General features: G+C 45.7%; 1 protein-coding gene across 4 annotated transcripts in view; it reads right to left on the reverse strand.

The window, feature by feature from the left end:
- Positions 1-50: 50 nt before the first annotated feature.
- The window catches only part of PRRC2B (proline-rich coiled-coil 2B), a 48,911-nt gene continuing 25,606 nt past the window's right edge, over positions 51-23,355 (reverse strand). The window contains exons 16-33 of one of the 4 annotated variants that reach the window (XM_009322079.1): positions 23,157-23,355; positions 20,438-22,501; positions 18,664-18,863; positions 17,690-17,835; positions 16,324-16,465; positions 15,625-15,707; positions 14,725-14,913; positions 14,391-14,585; positions 13,867-13,953; positions 12,801-12,905; positions 12,027-12,219; positions 10,603-10,700; positions 9,803-9,930; positions 8,471-8,711; positions 6,841-7,017; positions 6,076-6,167; positions 5,364-5,445; positions 51-4,899 (exon numbers count right to left, since the gene is read on the reverse strand). In XM_009322079.1, coding sequence (XP_009320354.1) covers positions 4,759-4,899; positions 5,364-5,445; positions 6,076-6,167; positions 6,841-7,017; positions 8,471-8,711; positions 9,803-9,930; positions 10,603-10,700; positions 12,027-12,219; positions 12,801-12,905; positions 13,867-13,953; positions 14,391-14,585; positions 14,725-14,913; positions 15,625-15,707; positions 16,324-16,465; positions 17,690-17,835; positions 18,664-18,863; positions 20,438-22,501; positions 23,157-23,355 — 4,562 coding nt within the window. In that variant the 3' untranslated portion in view covers positions 51-4,758. Of the gene's footprint in view, positions 4,900-5,363; positions 5,485-6,075; positions 6,168-6,840; positions 7,018-8,470; positions 8,712-9,802; positions 9,931-10,602; positions 10,701-12,026; positions 12,220-12,800; positions 12,906-13,866; positions 13,954-14,390; positions 14,586-14,724; positions 14,917-15,624; positions 15,708-16,323; positions 16,466-17,689; positions 17,836-18,663; positions 18,864-20,437; positions 22,502-23,156 lie in introns of all 4 variants that reach the window. The other 3 variants (XM_009322077.1, XM_009322078.1, XM_009322075.1) reach the window with 3 other exon arrangements.

Below are 23,355 nucleotides of genomic sequence, written 5' to 3' on the forward strand. Positions count from 1 at the left end.
TACATGTATGCAAGCCTTTAACCAAAAGAACCAGACAAGGGACAGGGGAATTTGAGAAAAGCATAATCTGCTTTATTTTTTTTTTTTATTTTATTTAAATAAGGAGAATTCTTTCATATGGAAAGAGCTAATACAATCACATATTTGAAAGGAGAAACAATAGGTACTGAAACGAGGAAAAAGGGCAATAAAGAGTGTGCCGCAACTGGCCTGGTGATTCCGTGATTCGAGTTCCGGTCCAAGTAAAAGTTTCCAAAAAATATAAACAGGTTGCACGTTACACAATTATCCATCGTCTGCCCTTTCAAATATCTGGTCTACATGAAAAGACAAAGAGAGGAAAGGCCAAAAAAAATTTACTATACAGGTCATGAGGTTAAAAGCTGTAAGGAGTACAATATCCCCTTGAGAAACAACAAACGCAATTTATACAGAACCAGAGGAAGGATTCCAGCTAAGGACAACGCCTCGAGACATGCTAAAGGGTGAGCGCCTCACTGCTGCTGCTGTGATTCCCAGGGGAACGGTCAAGGTTGTGGCTGCAGACATCTTGAGGAGCCGGGACGAGCCATTAAACCCAAGCAGGTGTCTACAGCCACTAGGAAAAGCTGGTGGTCTTTGGATTAAAACGAACAACAACAAAAAAAAGTAGTTGGACTGCTGCTGTCTCTTCGCAGCCAGCAGTTCCACCGCTGCGGCAAAAATGCACCTTTTCTGCTGATGGGCCACAACTAAGTATCCTGATGCCTGTTGGAAATTAATTCTTATTCACAAATGCATCTTTCTTACAGGGAAACTGGGCTGCTGTACGTCAAAAATAACCCACACTACAAGGAATTAACCTGTGCTTAACCAGTTAGAAGCAAAACAGGTGGTTAACAAAATGCAACAGAACAAGATCTCGGCATGCAGTGGTGCTCGCTTGAAAGTGAATATAGTAGCCTGCCAAAAGGTGAGACATAGCAAAAATGCTAGGCCAATTTTTTATATATATATATCAATACACAGGAACCACACAGGGCAGCTTGTAGCTTTGCAGCATTCTTGCAAGGAAACTGTTAAATGGAGTGCCTCTGCACGAACACAAACACGCATGGAGTTCAATGGGCTGCAAACACATTCAGAGTTACTGACCACTGTACAGCTGCCACATGGCAGAGCCAGGAGCGAATTATGGAAGATCAACAATAATACCTGTTTCACTGGTGACTGTGCTGCTTCCATTTGTCATTAAAAATATACTGGAGCACTTTTTTTCCCCCCTCCCCTTCCTTTTTTTCCCTCCCTAACCTCTTTTTTTTTTTAAATTAAGAGCTAAAAGCAGGCTGAACTGGAGAGGAAAGCAGCACTGAATGCAGCTGCTAGGCCATGAATCACTGCGTATAAAAGAACCGGTTACACATGTGCTTCAGACCTTCAGCTGAACAAAAAGCAGCAAAGGCAGCCTCTGAATATTTCCGCTTCACCCATTGTTGCTGAAAATATGGATTCCACCTCCCCCTCCCACTGCACCTTTCTAGCAGGAGCCTGCAATTTGGTAGCTGATTTCCAGTCAAAGCAAAAGCAACTCACAAAGGAATAAATCATTAGGGCCCAACCCTTCAGCAGCGGAGATGGCAAGCAGAATTATCCCCCTATAAACCACATCCACCTTCTATACATCTCAGCTCTCCTCTTCCCCAAGCTGAATTTGTATCAGCGTACCAGCACCCTTGGCATTTCTGCAACTTGAGGATCAGAGACTTTCCTTTTGACTCAAGAACACCGCAAACTGCACTAACCTTGTACTAGCTTTAAAGAAACAAACAAAAATATATGCCAGAGAAGAAGGATATTGCACCTTAGAAATTTGGGCTCTAAAACTGCTTTCCATTACACAAAACTCCGTTAAGTGAAAAGAGAGTCTTGCCAACTGCAGCTGACAGTCACGCAAAGGTGAGGAATGGAATGAAGCTCACATGCATTTCTTGGCCTTTCCTGCACAGAATAATTCAGACATAATATATAAATAGAGCAGTGAAACAATTACTTTTTCACCTAGACCTACAACATCAAATACGTATAAATAAATTCTAGTGTTTTATTCTGTTGGGGGAAGGAATGGAGGGGTTAAAAGAGAGAAGGGTGACCTTTTTCAACAGGAAGTGTTGTAGTTCTGATGGCATTTACACCAGAGGGACTGCAATAACTTGTATCTAGCAATAACCCAGTTCCTCCAACGCATTTGACCATTTTAAAGTCATATAGGTGGGAGGAGAGAGGTTAATGTCTTTGTAAAGCTTAAGTAGTGTGTGTAGGGTAGGAAAGAGATGAGAAGAGGGGGGCTCGGATAAGTCTCTTTAGCCATTACAGTTAGATTCTGGGCTGATATTAGCTAGGGCCAGCTGGGCAGAAGGATAAGGGGAAAAAAAAAAAGAAAAAACAGACAATTCTGTTGTTCATGGTATTCCAAGGAAGAAAGTAGAAAGGGGGGTGGGATGACTTACTGGTGGAGCAATCTTTGGAAAATGTTGGGAGCAGGACTAGCAGATGAGGATGCACATCTGGGAGACGTCTGAAGGCTGGGGAAGTATTTGTCGCTAAATCTCAAACCCTGTACTTTAAGGAGGACGCTAGAGAGATGCTGGCACACTCTGCTCTGAAGTTAAAAGTCCATAAAACATGAGGGGAAAAAAAAAAGAGCTTTTACTTTTCTTAAAGTACCATCCTATCCCTTTCCCTTCGGGTTCTCTGCCACAGTCAATGGGGACATCTGTGGAGAGGGGACATTACTATGTCTAAGTTAGTTTAGGTTTCTAAGCTCTTTAAAGCTACTGTATAAAATTCTTATTTATACCTAGCTTAAAACTTCATATGCATCCCTAGAAAGTTATGAAGGATCTTTCCCAGAAAGGGCGGAAAGAAAAACCAAACAAAGAAACAAAAACACCTTTCAGATCCCTTCCCAAATACATTCTTTGTTCAAAATATCTTCTTTGGAACCACCAACAAATGACTTGCTGCCACCTAGCAGAGGCAGACGGCACAGCCAGTTAGCAAGCTATCATCTCCTGCAAAAATGAAGTCGTCTTTCCCTCACTTCAGAGTGACCAGCCTACTTTACATTTTGAAAGAGCTAAACAACACAAACCAAGTTAGCTGAAAGTAGTTGAGTTTACTTAAGACTACTGTCAGCTGAAGGACTCCAAGCACTTTCAGGAACTTGTAAGTCCATCCTAAAATCTACACACACATGTACGCACATAAACGAAAACCAAACTACCAGAGAAATAAAAACCCAACCCCCTCCCACTAGGACCTTCCTTTCATAGATCATCAAATATTGGTAAGAAGGTGTAAGGTGATGACACTGTACACGCACTATATGCAACTGCATCAAAAGTAAAGAACCCTTTGCTGTTCATCTGGGGAAGGAGAGTAAAAGGATGATTCCGAACTGCCTCTGTAACCATGCGCTTCCAACACAAAAAAATGAGGTTCCAAGTGTGCTAAAATGTCTGTCTTGCAGAGGGGCTCCCTTACCCATGTGTTTCTATGCACATTTTACAAAAGGCCATGAGTTAGAGGAACAGAAAGCAAGACCTAGGGAAAAGGGAGAAGAGCAAAGCTTAGGAGAGCAGCCCCAAGGCATGAACACAATACAGAACAAGTCCCAGGAGACATGAAGAATCAAGAGCGGCCAAGGTAGGGAGCGTAAGAGAGCATCACAACTACAAAAAGTAGTCCATACAGACCCGTTGGCGCTGGCCAACTCTTCTGACCCACGTGTGGTGAGGAGATTTTTCTTAACAGATTTTACATTTTGTAAACCTATGATTTGCATTTTGTTGTGTGTTTGGCAGTCACTAAAAACTCCCAAACCCAACAAAAACAACCCCCTAGATCCAGATGAGCTTGCAACAGAAATTTGGTGGATTTTTTTTTTTCCTTAAAACGAAAATGCCACATTTTGTTGTGCACAAGGCACCCCAAAGCTACAATTAAAGTGGTGCAGGTTTTAAGATTAATGCACTGATCTACTATATACCTTTAGTACACATTTACTTCTAACGCAAGCACTGCTTCTAGCTTAAAACAAAAATACTGAAAAATTAATGAATGCCATAACTGTCCTTTTTTTTAATCAAATAATCTGAAAGGCTAAACCATCTGGGGAAAATATACCCAAACAAATTCAATTTAGAAGAGTCATGATTCTCAACGTAGCACAGAACCGTATATAAAACTAAGCAGAGTTTTGTCAGAACATAATTTTAGCTGAAGGGAATTCTCTTCTGGAAGGAATGAGGAAAGCAGAAAGAAGGGGGGAAATGAGAGAACATATAAAAGTTCTGCTATAAACAAAGATATAGCTTTTTTGTAAAAACCTCAGCTGCCTTTAAAATGAAAAACCTCAAACTAACCCCTCTCCCCCAGTTGCCACTCTGCTAAGACAGAAGTAGGGAAGGAGAAGGATGGGCTTTGCAAAGTGAGCGATCACAGCTACCTGTGGATAGGGCATGGGGGGGAAAATAAAATAAAAAATGGCTTGAGCCACTTAAAAGTCACATGGTTGGTTTGTTCTTAAAGCAAGCAGGTCAATGTCACATCCACTGTTTCAAACTGCTTTGTTGGGAGAGGGGCTTGGATGATGTCGCTGTAGTCAGTCAGTGTGGGGCGGGGAACAGATCTGGCGAGATTTTCAGAAGATCCAGTGGGGTCCAGTCTAAGCTGCAGTGCCTCTCAGGCAGCAGGACCGGCTGGGCATCAGAGGTGCTCCTAGGCCTTGCTTTCCTCCACTTTGACTGCCTGAGGTTTGATCGCTCCTGTGCGCACCGGCTTCATCTGGTTTGTGGAGGCTGTTTCTTGCAGCTTTACCGCTCCCAGGTTGGCTTTATTTTCATCCACCCGCTGCTTTGCCTTTTGACATACAAAAACAAAGCATTAGCTAGCACAGAGACCTCTAGGCAGATATAAAAAAAACCAAACTGTGATCACCATTCATGCAAGACATCAAATTTGCTCCAAAAATCAGGTATTCCTTCTACTCCATCACACTTTGCTGTCCTAAAACACCTCACATGTAGGATCTCAAAGTGTCTCACATGTCTGGCAATGCAAATAACCCATAGAAACTCAACAAAAAACAACATGGACACTGTAAAACAGGTAATCCTCTAATCTCTCCTGACTTTCAATATTACAGAGCATTACTCTTGGACTTAGTATAACACCCACCCACCCAGTCCTCCCTGCCGGGAAAATAACAGCTCCCACATACAGCCTCAGTACACAGGCCTTTCTGCCACTCCTCTTAAGTCCAAGGCACAAACATGACTATTGAAGAGCAGGCACTGTTGGGTCAAAGTCCTGACGTACACTACCTGTTGTACATAGTGTCCTTGCACAGAGCCCATGCTAACTGCTGGTCCAGACGCCTTCCCGCTTGGGCTGGCAGAGCTAGGCCTGGAAATCGAAGAGTCGACAATATTCATGGAGTAAATTCTACAATGGAACGAGAACCTTATTCACGTGTGAAAAGAAAAAGAGACAGCACAAAGCAGCAGTAGAGAGGGCACAAGTCTGCGCTGTGCAGATCAGTGAGCTCCCCAGCCCAAAAGACAATACATGGATTGGTTAGGAGAAAAAAAATAAATAAATGCAGTAACTGCATGTCCCAAAAGGCTCCATGACCTGAAGGTTTGGTATGTCTAGACATTAGCACCTCTCATCTTAAAAGGACCATGCTGGAAACTAAAACATTTATTCCATGATCCTCAAATTTTCCACCTTAACAAGGAACACGCAAAAGCACACACCAATTCCAATTTCTCTTTCAGACTCAGTAAACAAATAACTATGCACTTCCCACAAGCACAAAGGGCCAAGTCAGATACACGCTGGCCCACATCCAAAAATGAAAGCCACGATCATGGAATTTGATACAAGTATTTGGACTACAGTTAAGCACATTCTACACGTGAAAACCCAAGTGAATCTTGCACAGGGACGATGCATGCACCACGTCACTGCAAGTGGGCAACACTACTTCTTCCCCATTCTGACTACAGAGGCTAAATCCTGTAAGCATTTTACCTGTACGTATGCGGTGATGGTACAGACCCTCCGGAGGACATATTCTGTTTACCATCGGAGAAGTGAAACCCTTTCATTTCCATTTGGGAGGACTACAGAGGAAAATGAGTGAGAGAATATCATCTTTGCATTCACAAATCAGTCATTACTTCATATAAACAAGCCACATCTTTGCCCTTCTACCCATCGTGCCCATTAAAAGAAGAAACATTTTTCAGGTGAAGAAAGTGAGGCTTGTAAGTGAAATAATCTGCTTGTATTAAACCAACAAGCCAGCAGCACAAGCAAACACAGAACCTGGAAGTTAACTGCTGTGCTCTCTCTCCCCTATAATAGACAAACTTATGATACGAATCCATCAAACCAGACATGACATTAATATACCTACTCAAATGGACAAGCTTCACAACAGTGTGAAATATCTGGGCAGTATTCCAACTGTGTCTGGAGCTCACCACCCCTCAAGCACTCTGGGGAAACCTGTGTAAACATGTAATAAAACTGGAGACTCCAAACTGGACCAAGGCAGGATGTGGCTCCCTGGAAACAGAATGATGACCAGCAGCAAAACCTGAGAAACTGCTGGCCTGCACTTTGGAGATGAGGGGAAAAGGGCTCCTTCAATTTAACACCAATCCTTGGCTTTGACATTTAAGGATCCCAAACAAGCCAGTCTCCCCTTGAACACACAAGATCAAGGAGCGAAATTTCAATGCAGGAGGGGTTAATGAATGCCAAGATGAGCACGCAGGAGTTAATCCTTACCTCCCTGCTGGTAGCAAGAACAGAAGGCTGGGATCCAGGAGGGAGAATTCTCCGGGGAGCTCCTACAGGCAGGTTTTGCCCCTGAGGAAGCTGGATGGACTGTGGTAGAATCAGGGGCTGCTGGCCAGAGCCATAGCGGGGCAGAGGAAGCTGTGAGCCAGGCACAGGCATTGTTAGCTGTGTGATAAGGACAAGTAGTTACTTAATGGCAGTAACAGCCTTGTGTTTGACATGCTGTCTCCTATACCCTGAAAGCACAGCATTGCTAAAAGGAAGCTCACAAACAGTGCAGTCTGGCACAGAATAAATGCAAATCAATGGAACAGAGGGACTTCCACACTGAAATGCATGTTCTGCTAGTGTTGCCAACACCCTGTCAGCTGGGCTTTTAACATGGCATCGATTTAACATAACTGCACTCAGACACAGGGCTTTCCTCCTTGCCTAGAACCTTCATCCAGTCTTCCGCACGGTTGCTGCATGAGCGTGTTTTCTCTTGATATGATGGCAGTGTCAGACAGCTCCGTGTCAGGTGTTCTGTTTGCAGCCTCGAAGCCCAAACCAGAAAGTCTGCTACACTTTCATGCCAAAGCATTTTGGGGACTGGACCTCTAGAGAAAGTGATGGTGACCTCAGCTCTATGTTCTGCAGTGAGCTTCAAACTGATGATGGTAATAATTAAGAGTAATTTAAAAAAATGCAGCTCAGGACTCGAGCCTCCTGTTCCCTCTGATTCATCTGGCAGTTCTGACAATTGCTGGATTCGGGAGGTTCTATGACAACACTTTCTAAAATTTACGGCTAGCAAAAGAGACCAAGTTACTGCTTGTGATGGATAAAGCATTTTTTCAAATATTTAGTTTGCCACTATTCTCTGTATTCTCCTCAACTAAGTGACTTTCAGGATTAACTCTTTATGTCAGCCACAACATAAAAATCCCTCTTTAAACAACAAATAAACCTTAACATGTTGCACAAAATCAATGTAAGATGAGTTTAATGAAAGTATCAAACGTCTCCAGAGAATCAGAACACGTGTCCACAAATACAGCTATGCTCACAATAGGATTCAATGTCTTTATCTAAACCATGCTTCACAAAAAATTTTTCACACAATGAAATTCTTGTTAAGATGCTGCCAAACAGATCAGAAGTTGTAAATAAGACCTGGATAACAAATGAATTGAGAAGATAGATGAGCTTTTAATAAGAGGTCCTAGTTACCCTGGAAGCAGAGTTAAATATGGAGACGACTGGGATTTGGCTCTCAAAAGAGGTACCTTTAGGACAACTATTGCATCATGGCCTCCTGTGCATGAAGCACTGCAAGGTTTGATCTCCATGAAACGTCTATATTGAGGGCGAGGACTTCCAAGTTACAAAATGACATCTCAGCAGGGACAGACAAGTAATTAGGTGTTATTTAACACCTCATTAAATAAGGTGCTGCATGTTTGAAACAATGGTTCACAGGACAGAGTCTCTCGGGGAAATCTTTTGCCTCTTTACGAAGAGCTTAGTTCACACAAACACATGACTCGGCACAAATACCAGTTGCAAGCCAGTCTCAGAAACAAGTGGCTGTGAAAAAGCCTGTACAAGGGAGTGGCTTGCTAGCCCTGCTCCTAACCTGTGTAAGCTGAGAGTCCATCATCTGGGAAGCTCCCATACCAGCCGCCTGGTTTATCTGGCCTTCATAAACCAGCGTCTGGCTTCCATTCATGGGCTGATAGGGGGACCCAGACTGGGTTTTCACCACCTCCAAGGGCTGCATGCCTGGGAAGGCGGAATATGGAGGCTTCAGAGCAGTGCCTCCCGTCAGGACCATGGTGCTGGGTTGAGACAGACTGGGGTGCATATACACCTGGGACCTGGAGAAGAAAAATATGCGCAAGTCATTATGCGGAAAACCTTTGGAGACTACACACACACACAGAGCCAAACCATAACTGGCCTGCAATCAGCAAGCAGTTCTCAGACTCTACTAAATTGAGAGCTTAGAAATAAGCTGTGATGCCACTTTCCATTTCAGCTACAGGGGTTTTTACCACTTTTAAGCCCTTACAACCATGTCCTTGTGTTGCAGGAATATTCAACAGAATGACATTGTGTCCTATCCAAAGTTTATGTATCAATATCCTGCACAATAAGCTCTGGATTAGTAGTAAGGGAGGATTCAGGTTACCAGAAGTCTGCAGCAGTTTTGCAAAGCAGAAAAGAATCAGGAGTTTCAGATTCAAACAGCTCTAGCAAAATAAGGGTTTTTTTTTAAAACCTCAGTGTCTAGGTTTTTGAGGCCTTGAAGGACTATTCTGTTCATTCACTCCCATCTCATGAAGGAATGGGGGTAGAGAGTATGATTCCCACAGCCAGCCCAACTCTGAAGTGGACGTCTCATTCCTTCAATTCTAGAAAGCAGTTCCTGTAGCCAAGTACTGTTGCTGTTAACACTTGTGTTTGATTTCCTAATTTGAATCTTACATTTTTTTTCCTCCAAAGTGCAGGCATTTATTCTGTTCTTGTCTTGTAGTTTGTATCTAATAAAAAGAGTTATTTAATTTCATTATGCAAGTACTCAGCTCTGATCAAGCTGTCTCTTCATCTTCTCCCCAGTAGTAAGCCAAATAGAGTAAGCTGTAAGCTCTGGGTTTCTCACTAAGTCTGCTTGCCAGCCCACAAACCTCCTCTTTCTTCTACATCAAGATTTGCCTCACCATTTGAGAGGGTAGGTAGAGCGACTAAATATAGTTTTCCAAGGGTAGTCTTTGCCATTGTCCTACAAAGAAACACGCTACAGAGAGCTTTATGTGCCCCGATATCCTTGCTCTCCACCCCGGCTAGGGGAAGGAAGCAGGATGTTAACAAAGGGGGAAGAGAAGACGAGCGTGGAGTATCTGATCAATGTACCACCAGGAACATAATAGTTCAGGCCACAGGGAAATGAAAAAGTGGAAGCAGTTACCTGAAGGGCTGTATGGAGCTGTACATCTCCTGGGACTGGGAAACAGGCAGACCACCCCTCAGCCCAAGCTGAGCTTGGGCCTGTAAGGACGTGTGGAGGGAAATAGGAATCTGTTGAGCAGCAGCAGCCTGCAGAAGAAATTAAGACGACTGAGAGGTGCAAGAGGAGCCAAAAACTCTCCCAGGCTGTTAAAAATCCTTCAGTTTCCTCTGTGAATCAGTCTGCCATGACAATTACCTATACTGTGCCTTTACCAAGCCCCTACATCATTCCACAGAACAGCAGCACACTGGCAGGGGAAGATGCTGCATAGGCACCCAAGAGGGAAGACTGATGGCTGCAAGAGGCATTTGATGGACACGAGGGGACCAACGTGCTCCACACACGTTGTGCAGGCACTGACAATCCTAGCACTCACTTGCCTGCACTCTTACCTTGAAGGGGCTCTCCCCAACCCTATCGATAAACACCCTATTTACTAAGGCTAGTGAAAATGCTCATCGGTATTGACTGACTGTGGAATTTACTGAAAGTCACTTCACCTCACACAGACGCCTCAGCATCTGCTTCAGTTAAACCCAGTCCAAAGGCACTGGTACAAAAGCAGAAAACCCCCTCATTTCCCTCCCTTCAACTTCACTAACCTGTGACACCCCACTGGGAAGCAGCATTCAAGAAACCTAAAGGAAGCCACATCTAAACTCCTTTGGGCTATCAGAGAGATAAATTACTCCTCGTTTCTTAAATGCCACCCTAAGGACTCCTTGAGAAACCACTAGCTAGTTGTATTTCTCCCTTACCTGTTGGTAGCTTTGCTGCTGAGGTATTGTCTGAGGGACCAGGCGGGGCTGACTTGCAAACACATGGCCATCCAGATACAGGGGTGGAATATGGTTACCTGAACATCAGAGAAGGCAGGCTGTAAATTCAAGGTACAGGGGAGATACAGGCACAGTGGACTGCAGAGACCTGCAGGTCAAGACTACTTCCTACATCTCAGCAACCAGCTCAGCAAGTCAACACAAACATAGTACCCATTCAGAAGAGCCTGTGAAGCTCCTAAGTCCACATACCAAAGCCAGCAGCCCACTTACAGTAGCAGGCTCGCTGAGAATTAATCATTCCTTTCTGTAAGAGGCTAAATGTAAACCCAGGTTTCCCACATCCACAAAAAAAAAAAAAATCAGAGACACTAACAGTTCAGGAATTGGTGAGCTGCGCTCCAAACTGTTCCTAAATGCCAGAAACCTGCTCTGCAATCATCTCATCTTTGCAGCTAGAGGAGACATAAAGAGCAAACATGGTGTTTGAGACCTTCACACAAGAGATCTAAAAGCCATATTCACCCCAAGGATGGCACCAATTAGAAAGTGCTGTGCCCCTCCTGCGGTTCTGTGCAGATCTGAACATTTACATGGTCCATGGTATTTACAAGCAAAATTAGGGTGGGTGGGGAAGGAAATCACCTGACTTGGAACAATCTGCTTTCCAAGTGGAAGCTAGTAACAGAGTCACTACAGTGGCCCACTCGCTATCACTTCTGCCCAGCACATTCCACTCCATTCTTGAATTGAGGAATGAGAAAGATAGCGCACACATGAGAAGTCCTTTGGGACCCAGGAGTCAGAGAATCCAAGTACACTTCCTCTTTCCAGATGCTCTCCCTAATTATACACACTATCTAACATGACTGAGCTTAAGCTTTCCCTCTCTTACTCAAGGATAGCAACACCTTCTCATCTCCCAGAGTTTTGCAAACTGTAAGCAAGTTGTTGTTATTACGTACAAATAGCAGAAGTTGCTCAGAACCTGTGACAAACAGAAAAGTCTTAAATAGCAAAATGAGCAGAGGAATGGTTGATACTGATATCCGGACTGCCGAAGTCTCTCGGCCATAGTTTTCTTCCCTTCCCTTCTATTCTATTGAGCGCACAGTGAAGGGTAAGCAGGATCTATCGAGATATCAGAGACTTGCCGCTACACAGGGAAAGTCGTCCTTGTGCTATGTTGATACTAGTCACACTCAAGTAACATTCTCCAAAGTGCAGAGATGGTCCCCTCTTTCTGTCTTGCCTGAATTGTTGTTAAGAATCTGTTAAATACCAGCTAGCCAGTTACTTTACATGGAAGCTCTTCTCACCATGTTCTTGTCTACTAGAACCTGAGGATGATTCCTAGATACCAACCAGACAATGCAAATACTGCTGCCGCAGTTTGCAGGTACCTGGAATAGATGCAGAAGGTGCTACGGACGCCACAGGCATAGGAGGCATAGAAACTCCACCAAAAGAGCTGTAGCTGACACCGTTGGAAGCTCCGACACTGGAAGGAGGCTGGATGCCTGAACCTGCGCCTCCTGGGGAGTTCTGTTCTGGTAAACTAGGAGAGTTTTCCCAAGCTTTACGAGCAGACTCCATCTATGGAAATGAAGGACAATAACTACAGACAGTTCAAATGGGGAGGACAATACTGAAGCCTACAGTTGCTCATCTATGACGTATTAGCTCAAATTCAATCTAGTCTAGTCATAGTGGAAAGCTGGCAGGTCTCAGCTCAAGTGGTTTCACACCAATTCCCAATGGGCAAGCATCCTTCACAAACACTCAATCCCCCTTGGTATTTGCTGGGCTTTTTGGGTTTGGGGTGGTGATGTTTTTTAATTTTGGTTTATTCTGCGGTTTTTGTTTGTTTTTTTCCTTCTTTAAACCATCAGGCACCTAGGATCCCTGGCCAGCCACCTTACCCAGCTACTGAAATAGTAGGAAAGCTCTGTTGCACCTGTTCTAAAATCAGTGAGGACTTCAGCATCCAGGACTGTTGAAACACAAGCCCTTCCACCCATGCTGAATAGCATACATGCACAACTTCTACAGAAGCTAATTAAAGATTTAGCAGTACCTAACAAAATGTTCTGGGAAAGATCTCTTCATCCTCACTACTCTGGCCATGTAGACATGGCATCCACACCTAGGACAAACACACATGCCAGCTTGCTTACCTTAAGAGTAAGGTCTGCAGTGGGGAAGGACATTGGGTTCAGGCCAATGCACCGCTGGAGGTGATGATCTCTTCGCAGAATGGGAATAGACTGCGTTAACCCTGCCTGAGGGGAGATTCGTAAATAGTGAATACTTTATAAAGTCTTGCAAGAATGTCATGAGCTACCAAGGCTAACAGAGCCTCAGCTGGCAGCTCTACTAACTACACCTCAAAGGATTCAATCCTCAGTGGTACTGCAGGAGTTAAGTACCACATTCAACCATGATCCATTCTGCTGTTGGAACAAATGAAGCTTCGGTGACGTGCAATGACACTCTCTACGTCGAGTTACACCAGCTTCCACTTAAGCACCAATTTGACCCAGTAACTTCAATTTGCAGAAGAGTTCCCCCTCCTGTCCCATATTTGGAGCCTACCTAAATTTCAGTGCTTTCTGAAAAAGCACGTCTGAAAAGAAACACCCTTTAAGACAAACCTCCAAAACCAAACAGCCTACAAACCTGAAGACTTTTCAAAAGCAGCTTTGTGAGTTTCTCACATTGCTGTCCACAGCTGAGCTACAAGCTGGGCTTTCAGCGTGCTCACTCTTTCACATATAATAATGAAATACCCAGATGGCTGGAATAGGCTAGGAAACCTCCAAAAGGACCTGACTGACAAGTTACAGTTCTCTGCCTTGCTGTGGCAGATGAGACCTTTGGAGAAAGCTGGCAGCCCGGGCCTAAAAATGCCACTATCTGCATCATGTTCATTACCAGCACTCTTGTGTCTCATGGGAGGAGAACGGTGATCTCCGAGACCTGCAATACCTCTTGCTTTACACAGGTCACTGAATAATAATGGAGTTGCTCCCTATGTCACTTCTGAGCTAGTGATGCTCATTTTCTCAAGGTACCTTGAGGGCACAGATTTCCATTATGGATTTTAGTCACGTGTGCTGCCTAAGCATTAAGGGTGAAGTCAACTGCAAAGAAATATGCTTGCTCTCTTTGGAAACATCTGAGGCTTAACTAAGGAGCATCTCCGATGAATCAATGCCAAAAAGAAAAAAAAGAAATACTTACATTACTGGCCAAGGCATCCTGCAATTTGGTGACAGGGTTAGCTGCAGTGCCAGAGGCAGAACCAGGTGGCAAGCTGAAGTCAGAGTCCTGAAAAATCAAAACACACAAAATTCAAACCCAGGTCCAAGGGCCACCCATCTGCTTCTCATGGTTAATGACTTTAGCCTGAATCATGACACTAGAAACTAAAAAGACTGTCTTCCAGTAAGCCTTGCTGGAAGAGAACAAAAAGACACTTCTCAGCACTCAGCAGCAGGCAATCCCCAGAGGCACACAAAGGCTTAGATGGCCATAATTTTGTCCCTCACCTCTGTTACCACCCCAGCTGGTCCTTGGGACAGTATTTCCAAGAGGATATTATGTGTTTGCCAAGACATCTTGAGTACCTGGTTTGTGTCAGTAATGAAATCTAAGGCAAATCTACAGCTGGAAGCTTCCTCTAAATAATCCTTCTGCCTCAAATCACCTTTCATATCTCAACAAGCTCAAATCACCAAGAAGATAAAATTAAATTCAATCCTCACTTTAGGATTTACTCCAAATTCAATGGGTGGCACAGGAAGTACAGAATCCACGTGAATTTCCACCCCGTTAACAGGGGGAATATTCCCTTCCAGCCGTTCCGTTCCCTCCGAACCCTTTCTGTTTTTCAGGGAGCGTTCGTTGCCGATTGGTCCAGGCTTGTGTTCCTTGTTCTGTCCTGAGCCTTGATCTGAATCCTTAACAGGAAAGCAGAGAGGCTGAGACACAAAGACTGAATAACCCAATCTCAAGCCTTAAAATTGCTATCAAGAACAACACAACCACTTCACAAGGTCTCTCGCTATGTGCTCTGGCTTGGCTGCAAATCCAGATTACCTTTTTATCAGATTGCTTCTGCACTTGCTCCTTCTGGCAGTCAGGCTTTGGGTCCACCAGGCCAGCCCCATTCATCTCCTCTGGTTTGAGGGTGCCATATGGAGAACTGCGCTGAGAGGAGGTAGCGGAGGATTCCCGAGACTCCGCGCTCAAGTCAATGCCACTATCCCCCTGGCTGCCTTTAAAACCCTGCTATGCAAAGCACGAAATGTGTTAAAGCCCTGGACTCCGACCCAGCTCCACAAAGGAGGAAAAAAATCCCAGAAAACAGCAAGATCATGTCCCCTTTTCAAATCATATTCTTGGTTAACTGCAAAGGAGTTGGGCCTGACCTGCAGCATCCCTTGGCTGCTGCTTCAGCTCTACGCAACCCTGAGACAGGTTAACCAATGCACCAACCGGACCATGGCTTTAGAATAAGGAAAAAGTGTCCCACACAGCAACTAGGCTGAGATTGCCGCCAAACTCATTTCACTTGTGACCCAAACCAGATTTGAACTCTGGTCTCCAGAGGAAAAGCATTCAGGAACCTCCTCCGCCCTCCCTGCATTAAGGCTACAGCTACACACTGCTCACAGGCATGAGGCACACAAACATGACCTATGGGATTCCACCATCCTCGACCACACTCTGCGTCCAGTTAGGAGCATAACCCCTGGCATAGCTCTACCAGACGGTTACTCCAGATTTATACCCACATGTAACACCAAGCAGCGCTTGGCCCTCTAGGTCAAGATTTGAGCAGCATCAGGCTCAAATTAGAACTGCAAAGAGACAGTTTGAAATTGCACATGCAGAGCTGAGAGTCGCTAAGCACAGATGGAGCAATGAGAAGCATAAGCCACCTACGTTAATATTTTATACACACAATACCTGAACGGCACATTAGGTGCCACTTACCTCAGTGGTGCTAGATTCAGTACCATTAAAGGTATTTACAGGCTTGCTCCAGGAATCACTGCCAGGAGACTGAACGGAAAGAGCTGGAAGAGAAGGGAGGGCAGGGTTCAGCTGCTTGAAACACAACTGTGAGCACACTTTGTACACCATGCATGTTACACTATTAACTTTCCATTTCTAGATGTGAGATAGGGCATTTTCACCACCTCAGAAAGCTAGTGCTGCCCATTCACCTGAGACATGACACAGCACAGAGAAGACGGTGTGGAGAGCAAGGGTAGAGAATAGGGAAGAGATTTCTTAGGGAACATGAAAACAACAGGAGAAAGAGCAGAGATAGAAACAAGGGAGGCACTAGCTATTCAGGGCTAGAAGATGAGAAAACAGACGAAGGCAAAGAAAATGGCTGAAGTAGATCCAGCCCAACAGGCCAGAAAATGCTATGTAGGATCTTGATGTTACAAGAAGATCAAAGAAATAGATTAGGAGACTGACACAGTCAACAACAGGAGGAGGATGGCTGAACAGTACAGCTTTGAACAGATGCTACTCCAGATGTCTGTTAGCTCCCCTCCCACTTCTAGCACCAGACAAGAGAAGGTTGTCTCCTCTTAAGCATGAACACCCTGTCCTTCCTGCACACACCAGAGGATTCCCCAGCTGTGTGAAATGCTCCAGAACAGGCTCACTTAAACTTACCTGGGCTGTTACTCTCCCAGATCTCTGTGCCCAGGCTGCTTCCAGAAACGGTTACATCACTCTGCTCCAAGCACAAGCTGTTCTGCTTCTTCGCAAATCGAGGAGGAATGCGAGACTGAAGGACGCGGGCCTTCGCTGGTGCCTGAGAGAGAAAAGGTACAGGCTATAAGACCTGTCACTGCAGCGTCTGCTCCTGGCAAGTTCAAACCCTGGATTTCGAAATGCTGCAATGTGAAAAGCCCCCAACTCATGTAACAGAACCATACAAAGTAGTTCTGACTCCCTCCCTGTGGTTTTTTTGGTTTGTTTGTTTTTTAAATGGACCCTGTGGCTACTGGGAGGTTCCCCCAGTCTAACAAGGCAGTGAAAAAAGCTGCCTTCAGCAGCATGAGAGGTTTTTTTTTTTTCTTTTGGGGAGGCGGGGGGATAGGATACAAAGCAAAGCAAAATTAACACTACAAGACTTGCTCTGCTTAATTCCTCTCTTTTACTCCAGCTAAAGCAAGATCAATGAATAATTTCACAATACAGAGATGGCTCTTTCACAGAGCCAAGATCTGAATAGAAAGAGAAGCACATCTCTGCAACTGCAAGACCTTTCCCACTGCACATTCACATGTTGTCTTCAGCTTAATTTTGAAAGATGCCAAGCAACCAGGCTTTTATAAAACTTTGCTTGCGAGACTCTCTGAACCTACCACAAGCCCTCCTTGTCAGGAAGCATTTCCCAACGACGCTTTTCATTTGTATTTAGTCCTCCAGATTTCACTAAGTCTCCTTTCATGTCAAAATATTCTCTTATCACCCTAGAATCTGCAGTCTTCCAGTACACGTAGACGAATGCCCCCCTCCTAAACGTTACTTAACTAAGTTATCCACACTGCAGTCTTAAACCTTTTCTTGTAAATCAACGCCTTTATTTCTGGTCAGGTGCCCAGACACAAACATGACACCTCCGGCAAGGAAGCTACCACATCCTGTTCTAGCAGTAACACATTGTTGACACAGCAACAGTGCAGAGGTCTTCCACTGCTCACTGCTGCCCAATATCCCACCAACTACAGCCAGCAACTGGCTTAGCGAGCCAAGTTGCTTTGGATGAGGATTGCTTTCGAAAACCCTCCTTTAACTCACAACTAACAATTCTGCTAGAAAACAGTAACAGTCAGAAATCTAACCACCCTCTTCAGACCAATGGCCCCTGCCCATCAGAGCCAAAATATATTTCCGGGGCCTAATACAGGATCTGTACTACTTTGGCCAACCGCATGTTTTTCTGCTCATCCAAACACTTTTCCGGGCCCTGTTCCTGACTGCAGTCCAAACAACGTATCAGGTTAAGCTTTTCCTGCCTCCCATTCCTTACCTGAGCAGCCTGTTCCTTCTTCCTTCGCTCCTCTTCCAGCAAACGACGCTGCTTTTTAGTAAGAACCTCAATGAAGCCTTCGCCTTCCATAGAACCTACTTCATTCTCTTCTGCTGTGTTCGACACCCGATTATCAATGATGGTACCTGAACAAAGCATATACAGGGGAAAAAAATAGCACACGTGTGTATGCGTATAAAGCTTTATAATTGCAGTAATTTAGAGTTCATTCCAAATAGGATCCAGGCTACAGGAAAAAAGTTCAGTCAGAAGCACTGCAGCTAAGCTTTGAAAACTAAGCCATGGCAGTCTGTTGACATCCACCAGTCACTTTATCCTGCAGGGCTTTGCTCTCCTCTGCCTCAAGATGAGCACACTCCAGCTGGGAGAGCTTGGGAACGTGAGTCGTGTGGTAACTCAGGTAACTTTAGGTGTAGTATCAGTTGAAACAAACCTCACACCTTTCCAAATATTAGCAAGGACAAAGCAGGCACAGGTACTTTTGAGAACACACCCATCACCTCTGGATGTAAAACCTCAGTTCTACGAATGGCAAAAAGCTGAGTCATGGCCCAATGCCAATGGTTTCAGAGATACTCATTTCTTGCCTCCCTGCCATGAGCTCAGATTCAAATTCCCCACTCTGGATGCTCTTTCAACTTCCTTCACGCTACATAAGGTATTTTGGGCTTGAAATTTAACATCTTAGATAGAAATATGGAAATACTCTCCCTAAAACCAAACTTTCTATAGAAGAAACAGAGAGACTGTCAGAAAGTTTGGGTTTAAAATTTAAAACCATCTTTGCCTTCCAGGTTTTCCCTATTTAGACACACTAGAATTTTCTTGTTTGTGTAAATAAATGGAAAAAACCTAACCTGATATTTAAAATTACACTGGATTGAGTCAGACTGGCTTGAAGTCAGCCACAATGTTTCTTTAAAGGGATAACACAAATGAATTAAGACACTCACTTCCATAACTCAGTTCAAACTGTGACAAGGCCTCTCCCTTCTCACTTGCTCTTTGCGCAGTGGATTTGGGCTCCTTCTCTGGCTTTTTACCTGGCCCCTCAGCACTCTCTGAGTTTGCATGGGAGGCCCTATCCAAGCTGTAAATGGAGTGGCTGCTCCCACCACTGGTGTTGCTAAGGCCCCCTCCTTCTTCTGGAGACCTACAAGGAAAGAAGGGAAAGGAATTAGCTTTGTCACCAGAAGATGAGCAAAAGTAGCAAGAATGAAACATATGGGCTATATTTTCTTTACCAGTTTTCTAATCGCACCTCATCCCTCCCCAGCCTTTGCTCAACTGAAGCAGACATCAAATTCTGAGCACACAGCCCATTACAAGGATGTTACTGGGGAAGTGGGATGGAAACAGAACAATACCTGTACTCATGAGTCAACCAACACGCTGCCCCCGCAACAAAGCTAACACCCTAGCTTGTCCCTACAAGGAGGGCTCTGTGCTTCTGTACAGCGTCTCCCACCCTCCTATGACACTGCTCTAACAGCTCCCCTGCTCCACTTTTCAGTTAACACACATTTCTTGGCAAGCATCAGGTGAGGGGAATGGAGATGGGGAGAGGCTGGCGACATTGAGAAAAAAAAATAAGTATGATTTTCCCATTTTGTTTCTCCCAGAATTTTTTTGCCCATTTGACCACCATCCACACATCATTCCCAAGAGTTCAACTCACAAAAGAGGCATGGTTAAAGGAGAAAGGGGGAGGGGGGGGAACAGCTTCCCCCTTCCCCTACTTTCCCTTTCTACCTGCATGCATCTTTCCAGACATCAGCTCTCCTCTCCCTTATTTCCACATAAACTACTATTAGTTACTACATCCAGGAGTTGGGGAAGATGGGTCACAAGAGGACAGAAAACAAAAGAACAAGTTGCCTATTTATCAGTGCTTTAAACCCAATACAATGCAGCTGCACAAAACTTTCTCCTGTTCCTGTTAAAGGAAAAGGGTAACAAGGGAGCTGTCAAAGTGGCCCAGGACCAAGGCCCACCTAACCCAGTATCCTGTCGATCATCAGATTTTTTACAAGACACTTGCAAGGAAATACTTAATCCCTAGCATTGGAGTTGTCTTAAAATACTCTCGGGATGAACTCCTCCCACCAGGCTAGGAACACACAGCACTGCTTGCCATTCATCGCTGGTATCCACTAAGGTCTAAGAAAATATTTGTTCAGGCAAAGCTAGGACTGGCAGCGTCACACATTGCACTCATGCCACAACCACGCTACTGGGAATCCAGGTGCTCAACCTGCACAGCTCACAGCAACTTATCCCAGGAAAACCCAACCCTCACTTCTCTGCTCTGCTACATTCCATTGGGGAGCCATGATAGGAGAGGAAGGACACAGTAGGTTTGGAGTTAAGGACTGGGATTTCCTTCATTATCTTTCATGCCTCTAGCGAGAGGCAGTCCAGAGAGTAGAGCGCTGTCTTGGCCCGAAACTAAGGTAAAGAGCAGCAGCACATGTCATGCCCACAGTGTCTCAGCAACTTCCATAAACTGGATTCCCAGCATGAAAGCAAAAGCATCAATCAGTCGTAAAACAGACAACGATGAAACCCTTGGATGTCATAAGGTTGGATAAACGGTGCTGGAAGTCACCTGCACTAGATGAAAAGAAACACAGCCAACAGCTCCTCACCCACAGTCCAGCCCTTCTCCACTCCTCCAGTATCTGCATATCAGATGACAGATATCTGTACATCAGAACGCAACTTTACCTTTTGCTTTTTATCAGTGTTCCGTTCTGCTGGCTCTCATATCTGGAAGCTGCTCCTACACCAGTCCTGACGGACTGCTCCGCAAACCCTGCTGGCTCAGCCTTGCGGCTCTGCCTGTCGACAAGCGGCCTTTGGCTTGAGAAGCTCCTCTTCGCTAGCTCCCTCTTCTCTCCCAAGCTCCCATTCCCGAGGCCACCCTCCAGCTGGCCTTCGCCCTCTGAAACTCCATCTCGCCTCTCCCGCCGCTCGCTGAAGTCACTGCTTTCAGATGCTGTCTCCCACTCCTCGTTGGCATGGTCCGATGAGTTCTGGTAGGACAGCTCAGGAGACCGTCTGCCCGAGATGCTGCTCTTCTCTGCGGTGGTCAGCTTGGGTCTTCCAGGCCACTGGCTGGGCAGCAGGTTGGGGCCTCCTTCCTCGGGGTTCCACTGGCTGACCGATTCCCTCTCTTGCCTGAGGCGCCTGAATCGCGGGGGCTTGTCTTGGCGGGGGGGACGCCGCCTCCTGAATGGCCTGTTCTCTATGTTCTCCTGATCCGCTGAGTAATCCTCCTGGAAAAAGTGCCTTTTGTCATCCAGATGACTCTCATCAAAAACCCGGCTGGAGAAGGAATCCACGTGTTTGTAAGAATCCTGAATGTAGTCCCTGTCAGCCTGCTGCCTGCTCCCAAAAGTGTCCGATGGAGAGGTGTGGCTGTACTCCTGCCACCCTGCTCCCCCACTCCTGCCTTGCCACTGGGTGGGCTCCTTACCCATGAAACCCCTTCGCCCATAGCCAGAGTTGCTCAGTCTTGGCGGCAGTGATCTCCCAAAAGCCCTCGGAGCCCTCATCTTGGGATCCAGACTACTGTGATCATCTGAATAGATTTTATTGGACCTCCAAGACTCTTTGAAGTCTCCCTTTTTCAAATCACTGTCCTCCCTGTCCAGCACAGAGCCTTCATTGCTGTTTTCCGAGCCCCTCTGCCGGCGACGCTTGGGGAGCTCCTCATATTCTGACCCTTCACTGTGCGTCTCGCTTGCAATCCGGCGCCTTGGCTTGCCTCTGGGGAAGTCCTCTGGCTGGTTGAACTCCCGAAGCCCTCGCCCTCGGCTGCTCCGCTGGTTGTTATAGACTCCCCGGCTGCCCACAACAGTGCCTCGGCCTCTGAAAGTGAACTCTCTGAAGCCTCTCCCTCGCCCACGCCCTTGACCTCTCCCACCAAAGGCTTGTTCCTCATCAATGAAGATCCAGTTGTTTCTTTTTGTGGGAGGGAGATCACCGGACTCTCTGGATAGTTTGTTCTCCCAGGTTCTTTCTGGCTTCTCTTCCTCCTCTTCCTCTTCTTCTTCCTCTTGGGATTTCTCAGCATCTCGGGCAAGGCTGGTTTGGGAAGAACCTTTGTCATCCAGCAGGTAACGCGTGGAGTTCAGTAAGGCTGCAGAATCATCTGTCTCATTTTCTACTTTCTGAACAGCCGTCTTCTCCTTCAGTGGGCGTGAGGTGTCCTCTCCCTCCAGTTTAACCTTCTCCATCTCCTTCTCCTTCTCCTCCACCTTGAGGGCTTTCAGGACTGGTTTTTTAATAGGGCCTGATCGCCGCGTCCTCCCCATTTGCTCCTGGTGCTGACCACTGGTGTTCCGGTTCTCAGGAGCCCACTCTGTTGTCTCTTCAGTGGGCTGTTTGGTATTAGCTCCTTCTTTCTTCCACGGGTCAGCACTGAATGACTGCTCATCCCTGGGCACTTCTTCGGCAACTTCCGCTGCAGTCTCCGCAGGTTTCGGATGGTGGCCGATATCCCAGCCATTATATTCAGGCTTCTTCTCTGCTTGGATAAAATCAGGCTCTAGGGGCGAACACCTCAAGTTTGCATGGCGGTTGCCAGCAGGACAGGTTTCCTGCACGGTCTCCTGATGCTGAAACAAGAGATCTTGGCCTATCCTCTGAGAAGACAGGCAGCTGTCAAAGTCTGCTTGGGCCTTCTTATCAAAAGCATTCAAGTACTCCTCCCCTCTCTCCTCAAAGAGATCTCGTTGGGTGCTCAGACCCTCCGGCCTTCCAGGAGAAGCAGAGTAACTGTCATTCCTGAGAAGGAAACAAACAACAAACAAAATAAAGTCAGCTAATGCAGAGCACAGTACATCTCCAAGGGCCCAGGGTGGGCACAAGAGGTGGAAACAGATAAATAAACTGGGGTTTATTCTAAATCATGAGGCAATGAGCCTATAAGTACCTGAATGCTGGGCAGATCTGCTGTGGCCCCAGGCTGTACTGCCTGGTTTGTCAAATCAATGGATGATAAAGAAAGCAGTTCCTATGATGGGCAGCAAACTTAAGAAATAAAGGGAGATTCAGCCTCCAACATATGTGGAGATCTGAAAACAAGGAATTGGTTTCAGAAAGTCCCAAAGAATTAGGAGACAAACTAGAAAGTATCAGAATTTTTGACTCATTGTTTTCTGTACCTACCCACGTAGGTGACAAGCGCCTCCCTCCTACTGAACAGGCTGCAAGCTGGTCAGCCTCGATTGGCATCAGATAGAAAAACTCTGAATAGCTCAGTCTGTAAGCACCTCCACGACAACAACACTCAACAGTGTAAGGGTGCTACCAGAGCAGTACCTTGGCCTGTTCAGAGATATCTTTTGGGTCAACTCTACACCTGCTTTTCAGTAGGAGATGACTTATGGCAGCACCTCCCATCACAGCATGCATGAGGACAGGGGAGTTCTTCACTCACCTGGCATGCAGCCCCTCCATGGTCATGTTGTCAGCCTGTTTTTGATGTGACAGGGAGTATCCTTTGCTCTGCAGAGATGTGTAGCTCTCCTGGCCCCACACTGGCACAGGGTCCAAGGGAGCAGTTTTCCTTTCTGCCTGCCCTGCCTGACAGTTCTGATCTTCAGACCGACAGCTGCTCCCACCGATGGAGTCCTGCT

The sequence above is a fragment of the Pygoscelis adeliae genome, unplaced genomic scaffold (assembly GCF_000699105.1).
Source record: "Pygoscelis adeliae isolate BGI_AS28 unplaced genomic scaffold, ASM69910v1 Scaffold114, whole genome shotgun sequence".
Taxonomy (NCBI): Eukaryota; Metazoa; Chordata; class Aves; order Sphenisciformes; family Spheniscidae; genus Pygoscelis; species Pygoscelis adeliae.